The following is a 17751-nucleotide window of genomic DNA, read 5'->3' on the forward strand; positions in this document are numbered from 1 at the left end:
CATTGGAGTGGGATACCACGATCAACCCTCCAACTACGTCTCCAAGGTGGTCAGACTAGGAAAGTGGCTTTTGCTGACTGGCAGAGGCTGTCTCCTGACCAGGAGAGTAAGCTGGCACAATGGGTTCGCATTCAGGCTTCGCTGGGCCTCGCACCAACGCACCAACAGGTGAAGGAATTCGCAGAGCGAGTTCTGGCTGCTGCTGGGGATACCAAACCATTAGGAAAGGCTGGATCTATGCCTTCGTGAGAAGGAACCCTATCATTAAGGTTCAGAGAAGTCGTTCCATCGATTCTAGACGCGTTAATGGGGCATCTACTGAGGTCATTAGGAACTGGTTTAAGTTCCTTGCTATCCCTGAGATCAAGGACATCAAACCAGCCAACAGATATAATATGGATGAGACTGGCATCCTCGAGGGTCAGGAGCTAATGGGTTAGTGCTGGGCATGGCTGAGACGACGTCTGTTCGCAAGAAACAACCTGGGTCGAGGGCATGGGTCTCTATCATTGAGTGTATCTCAGCCTTGGGTAGGGCACTTCGTCCTCTTATCATTTTCAAGGGAAGACGGTCCAACAACAGTGGTTTCCATTACATCTGGTTCCATACGATGGGTGGGAGTTTACAGCAACAGATAATGGCTGGACTACAGACTTAACTGCCATTGAATGGTTAGAGAAGGTGTTTATCCCACAGACTATGCCCGAGGCTGAGGGCGAGGCTCGACTGTTGATTGTGGATGGGCATGGAGTCATACGACGACAGACTTCATGTGGAATTGCTATATTAACAATATCCATTTACTGTTCTTACCACCACACTCCTCTCATGTCCTCCAGCCACTTGACCAGTCTGTCTTCAGCCCTGTTAAGTCAGCCTATCGGAAGGAGCGGTTACTTGTCTCAATGGAACGACTCTACCATTATAGGTAAAAGGAACTTCCTGGACTGTTACCAGAAGGCTCGACTTGCTGGTCTATCAGTCTCGAACATCAGAAGTGGTTGGAAGTGGACTGGTCTACACCCTGTAGCGATGGTTAAGCCCTGATGAACCCTATGGTATTACCTGAGCCTTCTAAGCCACCACACCCAAACCAACCAGTCGGGGCAAAAAGCGATGCCATAATGGTCAACAAACTACCCTGTTGAGCCATGGGATTCTGCTTCCTCTGCAGTGGTCTGGTCGACACCCAGGAAGCTGGCAGAGCTCAGCGGTCAACTGCACTTATACACCCAACTCGACAATGATACCAGCACTCAACGGCTGCTGTTCAGGAAGGTGAAAAAAGGCTTCACAGAGCAGGCCTGGCAACTGGCAGCTGCCCAGCAGCTGGCTCACCTGAGGCTCAAGTTACCAACGCTGCAGTTAGGAAGAGGAAGACTGTTCAGATCGATCCCAACACGAAGTTTGCGAACATCAGGGATATCCATCGGGCTCAAATCGAAGCGGGTGAAAAGGAGGTTATTACGGCTGAATCCAGCGACTCTGAATGCCCTAGTGAGGCTGGCAGTTGTATTGTAGTGGGTGTGGTTGAGGATCAATAGTTAATAGTAATGAGGAGGTTGGGTTGTGATCCCATCGTTTTTGTGGGTGCCAGAAACAGGGGGGTGCCAGGAAGTGGGGGGTTTGACTTACCGAAAAGACTGGGCATTTAACAAAGCTCACTGAGAATTGGTATCAATCGCCAGCCAACTAAGCACCTGCGCCTTAGAAACAGCGCGTCTATGAATTAGCGCCACCTTTGTTCACCCTAGTTCCGGCCCCTGCCGCTGTAGGATCACATCAGTCACTAGGGTTCAAGAGGATTGTTATCTCTCCACTCGCTCCTCTGCCCCTCCCTTCTACATGATATGCAATTGCTTACTTCTATGCGTCTTGAATCCACCAGACAGAATTGAGGGATCAGTCCGACTTCTTTGCCCGAGTTTCGAGCTAACCTTCCCCTTTGCTCACAAGCCGCGGGTTTGCCCCGTCAGTGTCGCGGAATGGATCCCATTTTGTACTTAATCGTCATGTTCTTGGCAATCCTCCTCTTTCTTGGCGAATCCTTCAGCCATCCTTATGTATTACTCCCGACGATATAAACCAGGTTTGCAATTGAGGCTTGACAGTATTTGGCAGGTGATACCATCACAACTGACGATTACAAGTGATTACGGCATCGTCGGCAGAATCCTTCTATTCGCTCTCGGTGATCAGAGCCCCGAGATTCCCGATCCACTATCGATATCATCCTGTCGGAAAGTGATGTCCAAGCCTCTCACCAAGGAGTATTCTCGAGTTGAAACCTACCTCTGGCATCAACTACTTCTTTGTCGAAAATGAAAGAGATCTATGAAAGTGTCCCAGACCAAGACTCAACCGACGATTTGTGCACTACCGTAAGCTTACAATCATTGGAAACTCGCGTCCTCAGAAAGCTGGATGGTAGATCATTAACAAATTCTAGCCGACATGGCCTGAACCTCGGCAAGTTCGAGGACAATGGAGCCTTCAGTCAAAGGTCATTACTGCGGTTAATGCGATGTTCTTCCTCACATCGTGCGGGGTCCTCCTCGTCTCTTCGAGATGGCTCAATGACCCTGTCCATCTGATGAAGCGGGTGTCACCCTACAGTAGGACAATCTTGTCTTACCTGAATTTGATTTCAGTCTTGCTGAAATGTCTCGTGGCGCAGGTCCAATTCTCGACGATGTTCCCATCCAGCTAGAAACGGTCGAGGTCAAGGGAACGTTATTCAATGATTACACACCCCCACGCATATGGCGCGAGCAACCCAGTGAAGAAGTCGATAAAGCTTGGGACGACATGGCGCGGATCGAGTACTTTGGCGTGAGTGGAGATGCACTCAGGAAAATGGGCAAAGATCCTGAGATATCTGTCTCTATCCCAGAGGAGTGGGGTGTCGGGTCAGACAAGTACCTCGTTGAGATTGATATGCAGCATCAACTTCACTGCCTCAATGCAGTTCGCAAGTATGCTTACTTTGACTACTATTATGGTAACGATTACAAGAATATGTAAGTCGTCTACTAGAGTCACCGAGCGACGGTATGTGAACCTAAGTTGACGATTGCACTACCTGTAGCTCAATGGCGCCACAAAGACACCAGGCACATCTAGCACATTGTGTGAGTCGGAAGCATGCACAGAGGGGATTTATACAACCCTTTCTGACACGTCCAACAGATAGATATCCTACTACAAGCTCTCACCTGCAACCCGAGCTTGGACTTGATCTCCCATAATTGGATGAGAACACAGCAGAATCCTTATCCTGACTTCAACATCAAGAGGCAGTGTGTGGCACACGACCCAATACTGAAGTGGCAGCATGAAAATGGCATCTCAGAGCAGATTCTAAAATACAAGAACCTACCAAGGCCAGAGGGGTTCCCAGAAGTAGAACCGGAACCCTCCATATTGAAGATCGGAGAGGATTTGGGCCACCACGAAGGACATCTGCGTCTTTGAATTGAAAGCTTCTCAAGCCTTGAGGGTACTTGCTCAGCCATATACATATGGATAGGCGCAAGCGGTGGTTCGCCGCATTTGCAAACGCTACCAGTGCGCTTCTCAAGTAAATGAGCCTCGTGAATTTGAATACAGTCAAGGACTACACAAATGAACTTCATAGAAATAACTCCTCAAGTGAATAAATTACACAGATTCGCAACCCGATTTGAAGAGAATTATCTCTTTAGTTTGCCGTCTGAGACATAACTTGATTTGCATGATCTCCATGCGCTTTGAACTTCCAAGTGTTGTGGAAACAACTCTCTGCACAATTCCCTACGTGAGCTTGATGGGGATCGTAATGATCACGGTTCTTCTTCAAGCATGCCTCCTTCAAGTTGCCATGGTTATTCTGTGGCTCGTAGTGTTTATCGTTATGGAGACGTCGGTGTAGAGACTCGTGCAAGATGGCGTTGCGGGGTATATCTCGAGGACCGCCTTTGTTGAGGGGCCACTGGCAAAGCTTCCACTCTTTGGTCTTGTCATCGAGTTCCCATCTCTTGATAAGAGGGCAAATCTCTGCGAATGTGAAATCATCATGTCAGCCATCTAGTCGAGATATGTGTGATCCGAGAGTCACTTACCAAGCAGGTACCACATAAATGGCTTGAAGTAGCCCATTCCCTTTCCAGGTCGAAGAAGGTCATGGATCCATCCCTTAAGGGCCTGCTCCTGCTTCAACTGATCCTGGTAGATGCTTTGCTTGAATCTGTCCAAGCGTCTTGGTCGCCACTTCAGCCCCGTCTCATTCTTCTTACCGTTCTTCTCGCTCTTCTCTTTGTACTCCGCGTCCGCGAGCTCGAGCTCGCGGATCATCCAAGAAAGAGGAATGTCGCTCAGCTGCATATCTTCGCTATCATCAAGCTCTTCGTCCTTTCGTCCCCTTCCAAACATACTCAAAAACCTATTCCAAAGAGTGGGAGGGTTCAAGTAGTCAGGAATATCATCCGTTCTGAAATCACCGTTTCTCAACTTTTCCTCCCTGATCCTCTGGAGCTCTCTGTCTTTCCATGTCGGATCATCCTTAATTGCCGACCAACCTCCACCAACATCACCATGGTTTCCGGGGAACCACACCTCTTTGATGTCATCTTCAGCATGTTGGTGCTTTTTAGTGGAAGGTTTGGTGATGTCTTGCGCGAGAAGAGCAGGCTTGAACTTGACTCGGAACTCGTCTACAGCAACGGCATGGCGCACATAGGTTGCGGTACCCTTGACCGAGGTCGGCTTGTCGCCAACCTTCTCGAGGACTGCAACGGAGTTGACGCAGTCCCACATGCCGAGGAAGAAGACCTTGATGTTTTCTTTCCCGTGATCGCTCTCTTCCTTGCGACAGAAGGTCTTGCTGAAGGCCTCCATCTCGTTCCTCTTGCCTCTTCTTCTCCAGCCCTTGGGCTTCTTGATTGCGTCATTGGAGCTGCTGATTCCGATGGGGAAGGCCTCATCAACAGGCGTATCTGGTGGACTCGCAGGCGTTTCGTAGGTACTGACGGTGGGGGCTTTCGTGTTTTTGGTTGTTTGGCCGTTGGTCTCTCGGGCATCGGTAGGGCTGATCACGGCAGCCTTTTCTTCTTTGCCGCTCTTCTTGACCTTTGCTAGATGGTCTTGGTAAAGTTTATATGCAAAGGGTACCATCTCTTCGTTACCCTTGCAGAGAAGACCAACGGTGTTGACCATTCGACACAGGAACCTGGCGGTGAAGGCCCCACGACTGAAGCCAAAGATGTAGATTCTGTCGCCCTTGAGATAATTGTCAGCACCATGAGTTGTCGAGTACAAATAGCATCAAACCTACAGTCTCATAGTAGCGCATGAGGAACCGATATCCAGCAATGACGTGGGAATCGAAGGTGGTCCCGAAGCCCATGTCGATCTTCTGAGAGATATTGCTGCGGACCTCGCTGACCCAGTTCTTGTTGACACTGGTGTCGTCAACGTCGTATGTTCCGATACCGGCTATTGTCAATGGAGTGTCAGAGACTACTATACTCAAACAAATCTTCAGCGTTAACTCTACTTACTTTGGTAGTAGTGGTACTGGTGTTTGTCATTGCGGTCAAGCATACGCAAGAGCTTCACGACATTGGTGTCAGAGCCGGAGCCACTGAATGAGTTGCCTGTGCCATCAAAGCAGAGAACGAGCTTCCTGCTCCCGGTCTGCGCTTCAGTCTCGATAGACGCCATGGTGATGCTTGTCTCCTGAGGATGAAATCAGAGAATTGACACTGCAGAAAACTTGGCTTCTGGGATGAACTTTGATCCTTAGAAAACCCCTTGGTGTCAGGCTGGCCGAGCAAGGGCGTCCGCATCAATCATATATGCATTTTCATCGCCACCAACAATAAGTCAAAAGATTCCGCGCGAATTAAGTTCTCGCACTCTTCTCAATGTTGTTTCTTGCAATGAAAAACATCCAATCGCAGACTGGAACGCTACCAGAGTTCAGCCATAATTCCTCTGTTCCTTATTCCCCATTCCGAAAGCATTTGGAGATCTCAGCCCTGTATCACAGTCCTGGAGACTAAAATGTCTTTCCGACCCTATCTTCTCACAACTGATCGTAAAGCAAATTGCGTTTTCAGAATCTGGTATCTGCATGTGGGGAAGATCTCCCATTTCAACGCCCCAGCTGGCCACGCCATGGCTGCTTCGGTAGTAAGGGTATATTTGCTCACGTGCCTTCGCACTTCAGCCTGGCGTTGAGACAACGGATACGAGACATGCCCGGGCTGTGAAACCTGGCTTATCTCAACTTGGCGATATGTCTCGTGCGGACATTGTCGAATCATGAAGGTCTGATTGGAATTTCCTCTTTTCCCAAAAGGGTTACAAGAAGCAAATCACTTAGACATGAAGTCGCCTCGGACCATCCCGTCGGCCGAATTTGGTGGGAAGATAGAAAAAGCAACATGATAGGTTTTGTTCCGAAGGGATTTTCGCCTCAAGTCTTAGCCTTTGCCGTGATTGCCGACTTGTTTTCTACTGGGATCTGACAACTGCCTCGGAGCCCGGGCTCTGAAGAGTTCAGCGAGGGCTAGGCTTGTCTTAAGAAGTTGCTGATCTCGGAACCTCGGGCCTACCAATGAAACGCCCACGGGCATATCATTGGCTCCGACAAAAGCAGGAATATTGACGACGGGCATATGAAACCCCTTGTAGAATGTCAGCCTGACAAGTGACTGACAGGTGTAGAGGAACACTATTACACTAACCGTCCACATCGTGTTGAAAGTCGCGCGACCCATATCACCAAGCCCAACAGGAGCCTCGTCTTCTGCGCTAGGGGTGAGGATGACTGTGTATTCTCTGGCCAAGTCATTGATGATGCGTCGTATGTGAGAATGCCTGTCAGAAGCTTGCTCCCTCTCTTTATGCGTTATTCTAGCGGTGTTTTCAACTATCTCGCGAATCTCTGGTGCCAGATTGTCCTTATCTATTCGGTATTCTCGAAGAAAGGAGACCCGGGTTTCAGATTGGGTGATGACTTCCTGAAGTCTCTCTAATTCCTCGGGATCCGACATTTCAGGTGGAAATGAGACCTCTTCAACCTTGATTCCTTTTCCTCGAAGGATTACCGTGGCCGCTTCGATAGCAGCTATGGTGCCAGGTCCTGCCGTGGACCACATTGGAGTTTTCATCAGACCAATTGACATTTCTTCCAATAGTATATCCCTTGCGGGCTCATCAACTTCGATACCGAAAACATCAGCGAGCATCTGCAAGTCTTCTACGCATCGAGCAAAGAATCCACATGTGTCGAATGTGGGCGCAATTGCTTTTTGGCCTTCTGTCGAGATAGTGTCAAAGGTCGGCTTGAGAGCATGGACTCCCGTGAATGATGCTGGGCGAATAAGGCTTCCTCCGGTTTGCGATCCGAGACTGAGCGGAACATGCAACGCCGCCACAGCTGCGGCTGATCCACATGAAGACCCTCCAGGGGTGCGCTTCGGATCACAAGGATTGGTAGTGTCAGGTCCTGAGTTCGTCACAGCGAACTCGGTCGTCGTAGTTTTGCCTGTTAGCGTAATTAGAATCTGGATTAACAGCGAATGAAGGAACACGAGCCAAAGATTAGAGCACCCGAGGCGCGAAGGATTGCGACCGCAGCGGAATCAGAACTTGGCTGATACCCTCGGTAAATGGGAGAACCATACTCAGTGGGCATATCTAACTTGTGTGAATGATAGACCACATCTCGGAGCTTGATCCTACCCTTGGAATTCATGATGTCCTTAACTCCAATGGCAAGGCCATGCAGAGGCCCTCTTTGGCCGACAGGAACTTGATCGAGAGTCTGAGCTTGAGCAATTACATGCCCAGGGTCTAGGACATATTAGAAGATTCTGCATTTTACAAAACTCCCAACTCACCAAGTAACGCCCATGCTTTGACGACACTCTCAGTCTCTTTGACATGGTCTAGAAGCCCCCGCGCGTATGTCTCCAGCGTGACGGTGTCATTTCGGAGCAGCTCAAGCACTTGAGTTGCCGTCAACTCGTACAGTCTCGGCATCATTGTTGCAGCGGGACAGATATTAATCCATTCAAAACATAACTGGAAGTCAGAATGTTCTTCGCGAGAGGTGGACGGCTAATAGGGCAGTACAGTGACGACTGGGGTTATCCGTGGAAAACGAACGGAGAAGAGGGGGAAACGGCGTGGCGGTGTAGAGAAGGAACATTCACGGGGGCACAGAGTTTCTGTTTATTCATGTTTCTTTGAATTGGACGAGAAGCAGAGGAGCTAGACAGGGGTGTTGGGCGGCAAACATGTTATTTGTCACACAAAATCTCGCTCATCGAAAATACACGGCGTCATGTCCAACCTGGGCGTATGCTGTCCTGTGGAAGGCAATATCGACATCAAAGTAGAATGGCAATCTTGGACATCTTGGAAACAAATTCAGACACATGAATATGATACTGTTAAAAGCTATTGGGAAAGAAGGATGCAAATTTAAAAAGATAACATGTCTCAATGACCGTTCTCCAACCTTGAAACCAAAGTGAAGCTATTGCAAGCTTGAAGATGACGCTTCCTGCACTCCTCAATATTCTATCACAAATCAAATAACGGAATAAACTCTCTCCGACTGTCGTCCTCCCATTTCCATAAACGTCAATTTAGACAAAATGAATGTGATTCAACATCAGCCACAAGTATCGCATCGCAAGACGGCCGATAGCGTTGCTCGGATGCCAAGTAGCAAGTCTCTCCTAGTGAATGACAGCAAAGCCAACACCAGCAGCCGCAACAGCAGCCATAACCATATCCGTCTCTCGCGAGGCAGCGTTGGGCAGACTGGTGGTAGCAGTAGCCGCCCCTCCGGTTCCAGTAGCTGCGACTCCAGTCTCAGTAGCCGCAGTGCCGGCAGCAGTGGTAGTCGCAACCACTGTAGTACCATCGAGGGAACGACTGAACTCTGCTATGGCCGAGCAAACCGGGCCGTAGTTCTCAGCAAGAGAAGTGATCTTGCCGACAAAGTCCTCGTCCTTGCAAGCGGACCACACAGCGCTGAGCTCGCTGCTGTGAGCGCTCGTCCAAGACTTCAGCCCGGAGGTGAATGAGGTCAAGATAGAGCCGGGCGCACCTGTGAGCGTGGGCAACTCGCAGGCGTTCGTGATGGTTGGGATGTCGTCCTCGTCGACGCCTGTCGCCGACAAGCTGGGAAGGTCCGTGGTGACAGATTTGTGCTCTGTTACGGCGTCAACGCACGCTAGGAAACCACGGTTTTCGATGCCCGCTGCCATGGCACCGGATGTGGTGGCGAGGAGTAGGAGGTTGGTGTAGCGCATCTTGGAATTAGGTCTATTTGGGTGTGGAGAATAGAGTTGTGAAGAGCTCAATGCTTGAATGGAAAAGGCTTTATGAAAGTTCAGGTACTGGAGTTGTTGAGATGAGAGGATGATGGACCAGATCTTCTCCTAAGACCTGGGCATCTTCTCTCTATTTTATACCGAGAACAGAAGGGACTTTAGATCCATAGACAACAGTCTATGGCTTCATTGAGTAACACTTTGGGTGTTATCCGATCCTACGACCCGCCTCACTCTTTCAATATTTCATGTTTATCCACTCCAAGAGTCATCCTGAGCCGAGCAAAACTGCAGATTAATCTCAGAAACGACCAGATAAGTCAAGGCGAAGTCATTGCTGACACTCTTTCCTAGGACCTCCGATTCATGAGCATCATCACATTGGTCAAAAGTGTTCAGCCTCGCTGCCAGCTGTCCACATGTCTCCTTCTTTTGGACTGATGAGCGGTGGATTCATGGCAGCCTGCCTCTGTAGGATTCTACAGTGCCACATCATGCCCCCCGGCATACATCTATGAATAAATGTAAAGTCTACTTGTCCTATTCCCTCAGCTAGAGCGGACTGATTGCCATAGCGGCGGCCCGAGTATCCCCTTCCATGACGCATATTCGCACACAGAATGCTTTCTTCTGAACTCTTTGACGAGATTTACAAGATATCTGTTATGGTCTTGAGCTGTCCCGTGAGCCTTAATCGGAGAAACACGCTTCATCACTATTCAATCTCGTCATTCATGCGATGTTTTATGCATGGTAGGCGTACAGGTGCAGTCCGCCTGTTGATTGGAGTGTACGGCTATAGCAGCCTGACTCTCTCGGCGCCAAACCAAATTTGTCATCTGGACCTACGTATTACATCTTTCTTATATCTCCTGCAAAGCCTCTCTTTCCCCAATCGGCTCTTTCTCTATGGTTGTACAAAATGCCTAGCTGAGAGTCTTTGCATTTGGTAAGACCTATCCAAAGAAATGAACGCGTACTCTTTGCATCTGGTGACGAGACCTAAGTTTACTCTGTAAGCTTCTGAATCCCTCGGCGCCGGTTTGAAACCATCATCATTCCGGAATACAGGCAAAGTCAGTTGCTGCTCACACTAGCAGTGCCATGTTTGCGACTTCATGTGTAAACTTCTGCTGACATCTCCAAGCAGCCAGGGTTGATTTTCTTTTCGGGCTGATGAGACTTGTCAAAGTGTCGCGACAACTCCCATATAGCCTGCTTCAAGTATCCGTCGGATCCTTCAGCCTAAGAAACCGACCCCGACATTGTGCTTCCAACATGCATGCAACGTCTTTCTGTCCAAGACCAATAAGACGCGAAGCAGTCGTAGCATATTGACCAGGATACCAGCCCGAATCTTGCCGGTCCAATAAATGCAAAGTTCTTTTGTTCTAAGCCAATAAGATAACGTGGTAACGTTGGATGCGGCTCGGCCATGGGGCCCGGCTCTGCCCCCGGATCCCGGCAACGTTATCTTGTACCGTCAGCAGCTTGCAAGCTCACATCTCGCCAACTCTCCTCCTCCTAACCCTCTCAACAGCGCGGCTCTTCTCCCCAATCACCCAACTTCCCTCACTTTCCTTCCTCAGCCCTACAGTGAATGACATTACATGTCTGCCACTATGGTTCATCGTGAAACCCCTCACGCAGAATCGGGTGTGACAATGTTTGCACCGGCGACAGACGCCGCCGCCCAATACGACGACGATGTAATACCAGACGCTTACTCTGATACGGTCGGCATCAGTCTAGTCAAGAGCCCGCCGTACGCCACGGAAGAGGTCTGGAAAGTCATGCAAGCCACCATCACCCGACTCTACCAAAGCGAGGGCAAATCCTTGAAGGAGGTGAAAGCCATCATGGAACGGGACCACTTCTTCTTCGCAACGTGAGCTGATCTTCACTTACATGTACCTCCTCATAACGGCAGAAGTAGACATTTCTTCTTCCTTCTCGTCGCTCGGACTCTTGGATGGGAACTAACCATCAAGTCCCTCCGTAGAGAAAGAATGTTCAAATCCCGCATCGTTCGCTGGGGCCTAGACAAGAAGCTCAAAGAGCCGGAAGTCCTGCACATGCTAGAACTGAAGCGAAAGCGCCAAGCGACGGGCAAGGACTCGCGCTTCAGCATCGAAGACCAGGACGTCGACTGGGACCGCGTGGAACAGTACCTCAAGCGCAGACCCGACCTGCATAACACTACTATCAAGCGAAGACACACGCCGGGCAAGAGGACCACCACCGCCACCTTGAAGCGCAAAATCACCTGCAGGACACCCTCGCCGTCCCCAAGCCGAAGCCCAGTGCTACACGTCTCCTCCGCATCCCCTACCATCATCACTCCCCTCCCCTCCCTCCTAACCCCTTCCCCATCCCTAGACACAGACATCCAGTCCAACGTCCTCCACCTCTTCAGCGCATACCACGCCTCCGCCTTCCAAACCGGCACCTGGGTCCTCGACGACGCACACCTCTGCGAACACGACTTCATCCACGTCGTACAGACCCTCACAGAAATAGGAAAAGTCCCAGGCCTGCTCCAACGGAACCAGGTCCCCACGGGCCTACGCACCCTCCGCCGCGCGCTCGCTTCCTTCCGGCACGTCCTCCTGATTCGCGAACCGCGGTTTTACTACTCCATGCTCGTGAATATCCTCACACTACAGGGGAATATTCAGGTGTTGGAGTATTCTATCCGGTACATCCATGCTCTTCACTGCGAGATATTAGGCGAGTGGCACCCGCTGAGCGTAGTGTGGTCTAAACTCAAGGACCTCCCGCAAGAGATCCGTCTTGAGACGTTGAGGAGTGTGTTTGCCGTAATATGTCGGCAATTCGAGACTGAGGCCGTGTTCAACAGCGAACATGCCCTAGATGTCCTCATCATGCGGTGTTCCCTGCTCAGACTGCTCGGCAACGTGGACGGGGGCGAGTTCCGCGCCGTCGTCAGGGGATACACCGCGGCCGCGACGGAGGCCTTGAGACAAGACAACTACCAGCTCTCTTGCAGGATCTTGCTGGGCGTGGCGACTGCCCTTCTCGATGCTGGTGACGTCGAACAAGCGGAGAGGACGCTGTGCCAGATTGGGTCTATGATCAGTATCCAATCTCAAGCGGCAGCCCATAATGGGAATCCGACCATTAGAAAGCAGCGACAGGAGGATGAGCAGCTTTCATTCCAGACGGAGCAAGCTGACCGCTGCTCCATGAGTTCCTTATGCTCACATGTGAGTCATGACGGTCAAGGTAAAGGAGCCGACGAGACGAAGATAATATATGGTTACTATAAAGGGGTATGGGAGCCATGGAGCAAGTGGTCTCCCGCGGTGGTGAAGAGGGTTCTTGATACGCATCGCCGAGCACGAGAAAGAGATGTATGGGCTGCGAGGCTGTGGGCTGACGTTTTGCTCTCTGTGAGGTGATGACACAACGTTGATCCAAAGCATAACATCTCATGTCAGCCCAGGGTAAGCCAGGGGAAAGGGCAAGGTTAGTATGTACTGCATAATCCATAGCAATCACATTCAAATGGGACCGCAACACGAGGGCAGGCGGACAAGGTAAAGTCAATCTAATGTCTTCAATTCGTCTATCGAGTCTCTTTGGAGACAGACGCGTGCCAATATTGCGTGGTTGCAAACTCGACAAGTTCCTAATTCTCATATCGATCATGGGAGTCGGCAGAAATGCCGCTGCCTGCGCAATTCAAGCTTCAGCCGTAACCGAAATACCCGCTCCCATGTCGGCCATGCTCATATATCCTAGTTTCCTCCTCTTGACGTGGCAAACTCTTTCAAACGCCTTGAAAAACTCCTGTTCCCATGCCTCAGCCGGCAGATGCGAGAGTGACCATGACCCTAAGCCTATACAAGAAGTCCATGTTTCGCAACATAAGTCCCCAAACCCAAGGCACCTAAGTTTTTTTGTTTTGCTGCCATCCCCGCTAATCCTCAAGTGGCGGCGGTGTCAACCCGCGCCCCATCCCGAAGATGGTGGAATGAATGCAAAAAGAGCAAAGATCTAGAAAATGGTAAAACATGAAAGAAATAGCCAGCGCTTCTGACAAAGAAAATAAATGGCGCGGAAACAACTAAAAGCGATGTGGTCGAGATGTCCCAATCTGAACACACGCTAGCAACGCTTACAGACGACATCAGCGCAACGTATTGAAGTCCATCTCCGTACTTATGCCGGAGAGACCAGGCATATCGGAATTGGCCCGCTGCAGTGCGTGGAAGTCTCCAACGGTGCGTGGTATCGGTTGTTGCGGGATAGCATAACTACTGGCGCGCTGCGGATGTTGGCGCGGTATGGAATTCATGAGGTTGTTTCCACCTGGTCCCATAGGATGTGATGTTGGCATCGACTGCTGGGACTGAACTGATGGTGGGCTGATATTGCCCATGTTCTGCCCTTGCTGAATGTTGTGGATGTGATGCTGGCTCATGTTGGGCTGCATTTGCTGTGGCGTCATGTGGTTCTGAATCATGTGATGCGATTGCTGGTGTTGATGCTGATTATTCATGTTGCTTTGACCGTTCATCGCCGATCCGTTCTGGCCGGCCGGACTCATGACCAGATCGGGCATCGGCGTGCATCCATAGTCGTTCATTCCGTTGTGGGGATACTCCATTGGTGGAGACATAATGGCGGGCGAACTGCTGGCAAAAGGCGAGTTCATATCCGCAGTAGTCGCTGGAGGAACGGATGATGCACTGGCAGACGTGGCAGGAATGGTGTTGGACTCACTGCCGTTGCTGTTCATGTCGGACACGCCATACTTCTTTTCGTAATCGGCAACGGAAAACTTCCTTTCGTAGTCGGTATCCATCTGCATCTGCATCTGAGATGGAGGCTGTGCCATGCCCGCATTGCCGAAGCCATCAAAGATATCAATGTTGCCCATGTTAGAATTTTCGGGCGCATTTTGCAGCATCGGGTTGGTCAAACGAGGCATAATATCGGCAACCTTGTTCAGCAACAGCGGCAGGAAGCGATGATCGCCATGGCGGAGAACGGCAACAATATTGAGAGTCTGGTTGAGTTGCTCCCGGGGCCCGACAGTAAAGGGATCCCGCGCGGCGGGCTGAACAGCGAGGAAGTCGGTCATGTTGCAGCTAATCTCGAAAAGCTTTTCAATCTGCATATAGGGTTAGCCAACAGGAGGAAAACAAAATCAGATCTGATCATTCATACCAAGCCGGAGCTCATCAACTCCATCCCTTGTCCAGGGAAGTGAGAGGCGAGGGTCATCAGAAGCTCGCGGGAAAGGTCAACTGGGTAGTTGAAATTCATGTTGTCTTCGTTGGACGAGTTTCCATGGGTCAATTGCCAGACAGTGCTCTTGAGCCACTGCTGGTTGGTGCGAAGGTCGGATAGCTGGCCATCTTGGCAAAGGTAGGTGGGGAGGACCTCGTTCAATTGCTTCTGCAGGTTAGACACATATAGGTTGGTGCGCGTCTTGTTCCAGATAGCTGTGAAGGCATCATCGAAGGGGCGGAACAGGTTCACCAGCATGATGAAGCTGTTCAGCTGGTGGCTGAGTGGGTCACTCGGGTCATCGGCGGAGTTGGGCGGGTTGATGGTGGCTTGTAAAGTCAAAGGTCGCTGGCGCTGAATGGCGTGAGATCTGCAAGGACAAGCGGTTAGTAGATGGAAAAGAGTGGCAGTCGATTTTAAGCATTGAAGAACAGGATCTTACCTTTCCATGATGTAAAACAGCCAGAAAAGCCGCCTTCTCCGAGAGGACTCGGCATTATCCCATTGGGGGCCATGGTACGTCTCCTCCTTGATCATGCCATTGAGGTGCATCATGGTAGAAGCCTCGCGGAGGTAGAACCAAGCCTTGTCGTGCAGTTCGATACCATGGTAGCAGCCATATATGAAGAAGTTTGTGGCAAGAGTATTGAAACTGATGTTGTCGAGGTAGTCGTAGCCCTTGCGAACTTGCAGGGTCTCTTCCAAAAGCAGCTGGCTTGCGACGATGGTGGCACCGGGCATGACATCGAGGTTGAAAGGGTCACCTGTTGGCATTGACATTCCTGGCTGCAACATCATGAATGCGCACAGCGAGGTCAGCAGGCAGTAGGTGTCGCGGTTCTGCTCCATGAAAGGAAGTTGCTGGTCGAGTTGGCGACGATCGAGGATGGGCATCTTTTCGTACAGGTTGGCAAAGTAAAAGTCGATGCATTCTTTGACGAGCTCGCTCGAGAGCAGACCGGGGGTTGGGGCCAAGCTGACAGGGCCTGGAGGATTCGGAATGCCGTTCATGCGGTTTTGAACCTTTGCGGACAAACTGGTCTGACGCTGTGTTTCCCTCAATTCGCTAATGACCTTTGCACGGGAGCCCTTGGGGCCCTTCTTCTGAGGAATAGCATTGTAGGTGCAGGATAGCTGCGCAGTATGACAGTTGCGACACGGATTGACGCCGTCGCATTTGACCTTGCGACGATGGCAAGCGTCGCAGGCCCGCTTGACGGCCTGTGTCATGGTGGCGACGTACGGTGAAGACGTTGTGGCGGTTGTTGTCGTCGGTGGTCGTCGGTCGCTCTGAGACAAGCAGACCAAATGGGTGATGATTATTCCGAGCGACGGCGACGGCTCTGTAGGGGCGCTGGCATCGACAATGAAGGTCTAGCGGGCGTGATTGAGTTTTGCGGGGAAAGAGGATTGATAAGAGAGGGTGCAGAGTGATGGAAACAGGCTTCTGGGACAATAGGAGCGATCCGTGGAGTTGTGTTGGCGAGGGATGGAGTGTGTATTCGGCCCTTTCTGTATGCAGTCGCTGGGAGGGAAACGCGGGGGATGGTGCCAAAATCCGGGGCTGCGACGCCCGTTACAACCCTTTCCGTTTGTCTGTGCAGAAAGCCTGCTGCGTGAAAAGTCTGCCCAGGAGTCGAATGTGTCGATAAATGTGCGAAAGTGTCGTCGGTTTTGTCGAAGAAGAAGCCCCAGACCGAAGACGATGAAGGGGAGAGTGGACGATTTTTCTCGGTGAGGGTCGGTCGGGTAGGGAGAGTGAGTTGCAGGTTCGAGAATTGCGTGGTAAGTGGTGTGTTTGAGTGGGCGGAAGGAAAGTGGACGGAAGGAAAGAGGAGGAGGAGGGTGGATGGACTGGGAAGGGGAGGGAAATGGGAGTGGAAAAGAGGAAGGGACAGGGCAAGAATGGAGAGTGGGCACCTGCCGGGCAAAAAGAGACGGCGAACGGGAGACTTGTGAGGGACGACAGAGACGGCAGGAAAGCCCAGGACCGCCACACTGCAATACCTACCTGTGGAAGGTACCTACCAGCGGGCAGCGGCAGCCAGGAAGGAACGGAGAGGACGTGAGGGCCTCTTGCCTTGCTTAGGTTGTCAAGTGGATCCACTCTGGCTCTGCTAGGCCCATTGCAGCATGCCCACTAGTCCCGATTGGGAGTAGCGGACTTGGGAGACGAGGACAGACCTCTTCTTGCACTGTGTGGAGGCAAGGTGGATGTCTGGTGACAAACCACAGAAAATACTCGAAAATTGGGCAGGAACAATGGGCAAAGAAGGGTGAAGGAGCACCTTCTCCTGACATGTTTCCCCACAGTGAGGCCATAGTACGTACTGTGTACTTCCCTCCCGTCAAGCCCCATCGTTCTTACCTCCGCGCCGATGGACCACCTCACCTTCTACGTGCCCTAGGTACTCAAGTACTCTACAATTATTCTTGGTGACTTCCTCACTTTCAAGGCATCCCCCGCCATTTTCTTGTTGTTCATGATTTCCCTCTTTCATTGTGCCAAACGCAACAAATTTCCACGGTCAATGCAGAGGATCCCAGGGACATCAAGTTCAATAACAAACCAGCAACACTACTCCGTCCACTACGGATGCCAAACATCATGAGGCCAGGGGCTCAGCCAAGTGGCAGCAGGCAGGATCCGGGTCCGAGGTGATTATTGATGTGACGACTGTACAAACACACGGAACACGCCGCCTGCAACGTCGTACGAAGGCTGGGGCGCTGATTGTCCAAGACCAAAAGTCGCTTACAACGCCCAATCCAAAACGAACAAGCCAATCGAGTCCGCTTTCGTCGTTGGTCACCGGTGTCCGTTGTGCTGGGAAAACACCGAGGTACCAAAAACCAGCCTGTCGGTTGGCTCACTGCAGCCTGCGCTCCCCCCTCTCACCCGCCTGCGGAATGGCTTGAGTTGCATTTCGGACGGAGCCCGTCACTCTCAACTTTCAACAAGTATCTCTCCACCACATTTCGGCCATACGGTACTTTAGTACGCCAGGAGCTTGCAGCCTCTGGCCGCTGGCAGATGGCAGATTGCTGCTATTGCCTGCCGTTGCTGTCCTTGCTCTGGCGCTGTACCCGACAACTACGTTTCACTCGCAGTCGGCCGAGGCGCATCTTGAGGTCGATCCGAGGTTTCCTATTCGCCTCA

The 17751-nt window shown here is 51.1% G+C and overlaps 6 protein-coding genes across 6 annotated transcripts; 2 read left to right on the top strand and 4 right to left on the bottom strand.

Annotated features, from left to right (window-relative positions):
• Window positions 1-2593: 2593 nt before the first annotated feature.
• On the top strand, window positions 2594-3474 carry HER10_EVM0002433 (uncharacterized protein; the record flags this gene model as incomplete). Its single annotated transcript, XM_035472144.1, has 3 exons — window positions 2594-2615; window positions 2678-3001; window positions 3194-3474. The coding sequence occupies 3 exons, from the start codon at window positions 2594-2596 to the stop codon at window positions 3472-3474; spliced, it is 627 nt and encodes a 208-aa protein (XP_035338085.1).
• A 226-nt stretch (window positions 3475-3700) lies between these two features.
• Window positions 3701-5700, bottom strand: HER10_EVM0000785 (uncharacterized protein; the record flags this gene model as incomplete). Its single annotated transcript, XM_035470553.1, has 4 exons — window positions 3701-4035; window positions 4101-5256; window positions 5312-5472; window positions 5538-5700. The coding sequence occupies 4 exons, from the start codon at window positions 5698-5700 to the stop codon at window positions 3701-3703; spliced, it is 1815 nt and encodes a 604-aa protein (XP_035337932.1).
• A 764-nt stretch (window positions 5701-6464) lies between these two features.
• Window positions 6465-8031, bottom strand: HER10_EVM0004443 (uncharacterized protein; the record flags this gene model as incomplete). Its single annotated transcript, XM_035474087.1, has 5 exons — window positions 6465-6668; window positions 6729-7531; window positions 7576-7683; window positions 7729-7839; window positions 7887-8031. 5 exons carry the CDS (start codon window positions 8029-8031, stop codon window positions 6465-6467), a joined length of 1371 nt encoding a protein of 456 aa, XP_035338271.1.
• Window positions 8032-8732: 701 nt separating this feature from the next.
• On the bottom strand, window positions 8733-9311 carry HER10_EVM0005676 (uncharacterized protein; the record flags this gene model as incomplete). Its single annotated transcript, XM_035475282.1, has 1 exon — window positions 8733-9311. The coding sequence occupies one exon, from the start codon at window positions 9309-9311 to the stop codon at window positions 8733-8735; it is 579 nt and encodes a 192-aa protein (XP_035338371.1).
• Window positions 9312-10954: 1643 nt separating this feature from the next.
• On the top strand, window positions 10955-12754 carry HER10_EVM0012371 (uncharacterized protein; the record flags this gene model as incomplete). The annotated part of the gene is made up of 2 exons (XM_035481767.1): window positions 10955-11220; window positions 11335-12754. 2 exons carry the CDS (start codon window positions 10955-10957, stop codon window positions 12752-12754), a joined length of 1686 nt encoding a protein of 561 aa, XP_035339000.1.
• Window positions 12755-12898: 144 nt separating this feature from the next.
• Window positions 12899-16490, bottom strand: HER10_EVM0008253 (uncharacterized protein). Its single transcript, XM_035477782.1, has 3 exons — window positions 15034-16490; window positions 14529-14961; window positions 12899-14472 (listed from the first exon to the last, which is right to left on the bottom strand). Exons 1-3 carry the CDS (start codon window positions 15819-15821, stop codon window positions 13486-13488), a joined length of 2208 nt encoding a protein of 735 aa, XP_035338635.1. The 5' UTR covers window positions 15822-16490; the 3' UTR covers window positions 12899-13485.
• Between the last annotated feature and the right edge of the window lie 1261 nt (window positions 16491-17751).

The sequence above is a fragment of the Colletotrichum scovillei genome (genome assembly GCF_011075155.1).
Source record: "Colletotrichum scovillei strain TJNH1 chromosome Unknown Contig00001, whole genome shotgun sequence".
Classification (NCBI taxonomy): domain Eukaryota; kingdom Fungi; phylum Ascomycota; class Sordariomycetes; order Glomerellales; family Glomerellaceae; genus Colletotrichum; species Colletotrichum scovillei.